The following is a 5,227-nucleotide window of genomic DNA, read 5'->3' on the forward strand; positions in this document are numbered from 1 at the left end:
CTTGCAGTGAGCTGAGATCCGGCCACTGCACTCCAGCCTGGGCAACAGAGCAAGACTCTGTCTCAAGAAAAAAAAAAAAAAAAAAAAAAAAAAAAGAATATCTTATGCTCTGGAATTGAGAAATGTTCTTTTCAGTGGCACCAGGCTTCCAAAATCCTAAATCTGTTAAATGAAGCTTAGGAGAAATGAAACAAACCTTTGCTTGGCCTTTGGGAAGCTCTTTGCCAAGTTAGGCAGGGTCTCCATCTCTCAAAAGCTGACACAGACCTTCTCCAATGACACTGGACGCCCTCTGATCTGACCCCACATCCATTCTCTGCTTATGCCATCATGTGTTCACCCTTCCTTGAGAACCCCATGCAAGGCTGCCATGAGCAGTGGTGCACAAGAGTGGGAAGCTCGGTGTATCTCTGCCATGAAAACAGTATCAGTATCAACTGGCAGATGGACTCCCTCAAGCAAGCCCTTCATTGAAAACCCAGGCAGAGGAGGCCATAAGAGGATTGATATGCTTTACCAAAGCATTTTTATAAGATGCCTGTAAGCAGCAAACTCCTTGGGGCACTGAAATGAAGGTTTAGTGCACAAGAGTGTAATCCGCAGGCAACTTTTCCAGGCCAGCACCAGTGTAATGGGGAAGCCCCCTGGATTCCAGTACCCTGGACATAATGGTACGCTGAGAGCCAGTGGTGGACTGAGAGACAGTGACTAACTGTCATCCTTTTGCACAAACAAGCCCGTCATCCTTAGCAAAACCCAACGACATTAATCAGATACAACAGGGAAATGTCTCCAGTCTCAGGGCGGCAGCAGCCACAACTGAGCCCATGGCTCATGGAGCCAACTCGTCACAGACAAGGCAGATACTGCCATGACTGGGGGAAAGGCCTGAGGCTCCTCCAACTACCCTAGGTGCCCATCCATCAGCATATAAAAGCAGCAACCTCTTCCTTGGTACTTAGTACACAAAGAGCCCTTTGCATATATGAACTGTTTCAATCCTCTGACATATGAGAAGGAGGGTAATGGTGTCCTTTTTCACAGATGAAGAACCTGAGGCTCAGAGAGTTTAATTTACCTCAGGGCCATAGAGTTGCTAAATAAGTCTCTATAGCTCCAGGGTCTGTCTGTAATGCTCCTCCTATGCCTGAAGGGTAAAATAAAGGCCTGCAGAGAAGTGGGTAGGTGACTCTGTTTTGACTCATAAAAATGGGACAAAAGAAGCTCAAGCCGGGCGGGAAAGGACCTCTGCTCAGTGCATCTTGGCATATCCTTCGGTTTCTCCAAGGGCTGATTTCCTGGAGTGTGGCCCCCAAGGAAAGTGCTTCTCAAACTTCAGTGTGCATACAAATCACCTGGGGACCTTGTTAAAGTGTGGATTCCGTTCAGGTGGTCTGGGGCTTGAGATTTGCACTTCCAACAAGCTACCAGGTGATGAAGATGCTGCTGGTCCAGGGAACACACAGAGGAGCTAGGGTTGGCTACACATTGGGATCACCTGGAGAGCTTTTGCAGCAACTGATGCCTGTGCTCCACTCAGAGATTCTGATTTAATCGGTCTGGGATGCAGCCAGGCATCTGGGATTTTTTATTTTTTATTTTTTTTTGAGATGGAGTCTCGCTCTGTCACCTAGGCTGGAATGCAATGCCATGATCTCAGTTCACTGCCACCTCTGCCTCTCAGGTTCAAGCGATTCTCCTGCCTCAGCCTCCTGAGTAGCTGGGACTACAGGCACCCACCACCATGCCTGGCTAACTTTTGTATTTTTATTAGAGATGGGGTTTCACCACGTTGGCCAGGCTAGTCTTGAACTCCCTCAGCCTCCCAAAGTGCTGGGATTACAGGCGTGAGCCACCAAGCCCGGCCTGGCATCTGGGATTTTTAAAAGCTCCCCGAGTGATTCTAAATATGCAGCCAAGGTCGGGAACTATCTTTAAATCGATGCTTCTCAAACTATAACCAGTGCAGGAATCACCTAGAGATCTTGTTAAAATGCAGGTTCTGATTCAGAAGGTCTAGAGTGTGCCCAAGTTTTGCATTTTCACAGGCTTCCAGGTGATGCTGCTACTGCTGGTCTGCAGACCACATTTTGAGCCAGAAGGTGTTAGTAAACCTACCCACCCCCCCACCTCTACACCCCACCTGCAAACTCCTAGGGTTCTGAATCTCCCCCTCCCCACTCTCCCACCTCCATCCCTACTTCCCCACATCAGCAGGGTGTCCCTTAGGCCCCACCTTGTTCAGATGGCAGTGCAGGCCATTGTGGATAATGGAATGGAAGTTTTCTAGGCGACTACCATGAAAGGCATATATTAGGTCTCGTTCTCCTTTGGTCTCATAAAATTTGGCGTTGGCTGGGTCAAAGTACTCAATTTCAAACAGGAAGTCCGGTGCGGGAACAGGCGTGTGAGGAGCCCCAGTCAGCTTTTGGATCTTTTCAAACTTGAAAACATGAAGAGGGTCAAAATTTTATTTGGGGAGCTGGTAAATGTGCTGCAAAAATAGCCCCCTAAACCCTCAGGCTTAACTCCCATAGACTCTGCTCATGAGAACAACAGGTTTCATGAGGATAGAGACATAAGCAAACTCAGAGCTTATAGCACAAGACTGCTTTCCTTTAATAACATTTTTTCCCGGCCGGGTGCGGTGGCTCATGCCTGTAATCCCAACACTTTGGGAGGCCGAGGCGGGTGGATCATCTGAGGTCAGGAGTTTGAGACCAGCCTGACCAACATAGTGAACCCCATCTCTGCTAAAAATACAAAATTAGCCAGGTGTGGTGGCTAATTTTAGTCCCAGCTACTTGGGACTTTATAGTCCCAAAGAGTCCCAGCTATTTAGTCCCAGCCCTTTAGTCCCAGCTACTTGGGAGGCTGAGGCACAAGAATCACTTGAACCCAGGAAGTGGAGGTTGCAGTGAGCCGACATCACGTCACTGCACTCCAGACTGGGCAACAAAAGTGAAACTCCATCTAAAAAAATAATAATAAATAATAATATTTTCCCCTACAGGAGGCTGAGAAGCATGAATTGCTCCTTCTAAGTGGAGATCACTTCTAATTTTCCTAACAATTTTACATCTATTTCCTGCATTCCATTTTTACAATAATCTCATGATTATTGTAAAAATTCCCTCTCATCCTTGTCCATGCACCCCTCTGCAATGTGATTTTGCAGGTGGGATTCTATCAAGATCCCATCAAGAGATGGAACTTACTTCTCCACACTTGAAACTGTGCTTGGCCATGTGACTTGCTTTGGCCAATGGAACATTAACATATATATGGCAAACACAGACTTGAGAAGGGCTTGTCCTTCCTTGTTTGCTGCTGAGAACCCCTCACCATTGTCCTGGCTTGTCTCCTATGGCGTATGAGCGTCACAGAGGAAGGCTTCCAGCATGGTGGCCATCCCAGCTGAAGCCCCAGAAATGTAAGTGAGGCCACCCTAGCTCATCCAGCCAAGCCCAGAACCACCCAACCAACCCACAAAATCATGAGAAGCAATCAGCATTTGTTGCTGTTGTTTTTGAGACAGGATCTGGCTCTGTCGCCCAGGCTGGAGTGCAGCGGTGAGATCATAGCTCATTGCAGCCTTGAACTCCTGGGTTCGAGCAATCCTCTATCTTCAGTTTCTTGAGTAGCTGGGACTATAGGTACAACCGTTATGTGCAACTAATTCTTAATTTTTTCATAGAGAGAGGGTCTTGCTATGTTGCTCAGGCTGGTCTTGAACTCCCAGGCTCAAGCAATACTCCCACCTCAGCCTCCCAAAGTACTAGGATTACAGGCACAAGCCACTGCCCCTAGTCTATTTAAGTGGTTTTTTTCTTTTTTTTTTTTGAGATAGAGTCTCAGTCTCTCTCTCAGCCTAGAGTGCAGTGGCGCCATCTCGGCTCACTGCAGCCTCCACCTCCCAGGTTCAAGCGATTCTCCTGCCTCAGCCTCCCAAGTAGCTGGAATTACAGGCATGTGCCACAATGCCTGGCTAATTTTTGTATTTTTATTAGAGACGAGGTTTCAACATGTTGGCCAGGCTGGTCTCGAACTCCTGGCCTCAAGTGATCCACCTGCCTCGGCCTCCCAAAGTGCTGGAATTACAGGCATGATCTTGTAGAGCTTAGTATTATTTGGAATGGGGACTGTAGACCTGTGAATTTCCTCTCCATAGTGCTTACACCTATAGTACCAGTTACTCAAGACAAGCCAGGACAATGGGTCACACCTGGCCCATTTTAGTGGTTTTCTTTTCTTTTTTTTTTTTTTTGAGATAGAGTCTCGCACTGTCACCCAGGCTGGAGTGCAGTGACGCGATCTCGACTCACTGCAACCTCCACCTCCCGGCTTCAAGCGATTCTCCTGCCTCAGCCTCCCAAGTAGCTGGGATTACAGGCGCCCGCCACCAAGCCCAGCTTATTTTTTGTATTTTTAGTAGAGATGTGGTTCCACTATGTTGGCCAGGCTGGCCTCAAACTCCTGACCTCATGACCTGCCTGCCTTGGCCTCCCAAAGTGCAGGGATTTACAGGCATGAGCCACCGCGCCCACCAGTGGTTTTCAAATAGGTCATAGACCAAAGCCAGTCTATGGCAAAGTTTTCTCTGGATTATGACTGAATGAGCAAAATAAGGGCAATATAACAGATATATTGATGTAAGGTTGCCATGTACCTTTCTTTTGAAGAACAGTTCTTTATTCTGAAGTCAAGGCCATCCTCCTTTCTTAGTACTATAATATCCTTTTATAAAATGATGATATATGGTAGGCTAACATACTTGGGCAATACAAAAAGTTGTCAATCCTGGGTCCCAATATCCCACATTTTAACAGAAATTTAACCGGTCCACAATCAAAAGTCTAGGAGCTATTTACTGCCTTATCTACTTTAGCACCCGACATCTAGTAGGTGCTTGATGCCCATATTATGAGTGAGGTAAGAATAAATGAAAGAATAAATTTGAATTCAACAGATGACAACAGTGAAACCCAGAGATTCACTAGGAATTAGCCACCCAGCCTGGACCTGAATACAGATCTCCTGACTCCCACTCCAGGGCTCTTTATGGTGTTTTAACATCTAACACAGAAGAATGTCCCTTAGATACCAGAATCCAAGGTACCAAATTCTATGCCACATATGGAAGATTTGTGTCTTTGGCAGGAGCTTGTAAAACTGAATACTCTTTTTTTTTTTTTTTTTTTTTGAGACGGAGTCTCGTTTATAATGG

The 5,227-nt window shown here is 46.6% G+C and overlaps 1 protein-coding gene across 1 annotated transcript in view; it reads right to left on the bottom strand.

The window, feature by feature from the left end:
* PARP16 (poly (ADP-ribose) polymerase family, member 16) overlaps positions 1 to 5,227 on the bottom strand; it is a 64,893-nt gene that overhangs the window by 40,477 nt on the left and 19,189 nt on the right. Inside the window, exon 4 of the mRNA XM_011969308.1 lies at positions 2,237 to 2,443. Coding sequence (XP_011824698.1) covers positions 2,237 to 2,443 — 207 coding nt within the window. The remainder of the gene's footprint in view (positions 1 to 2,236; positions 2,444 to 5,227) is intronic.

The sequence above is a fragment of the Mandrillus leucophaeus genome, unplaced genomic scaffold (genome assembly GCF_000951045.1).
Source record: "Mandrillus leucophaeus isolate KB7577 unplaced genomic scaffold, Mleu.le_1.0 Scaffold12, whole genome shotgun sequence".
NCBI lineage: Eukaryota > Metazoa > Chordata > Mammalia > Primates > Cercopithecidae > Mandrillus > Mandrillus leucophaeus.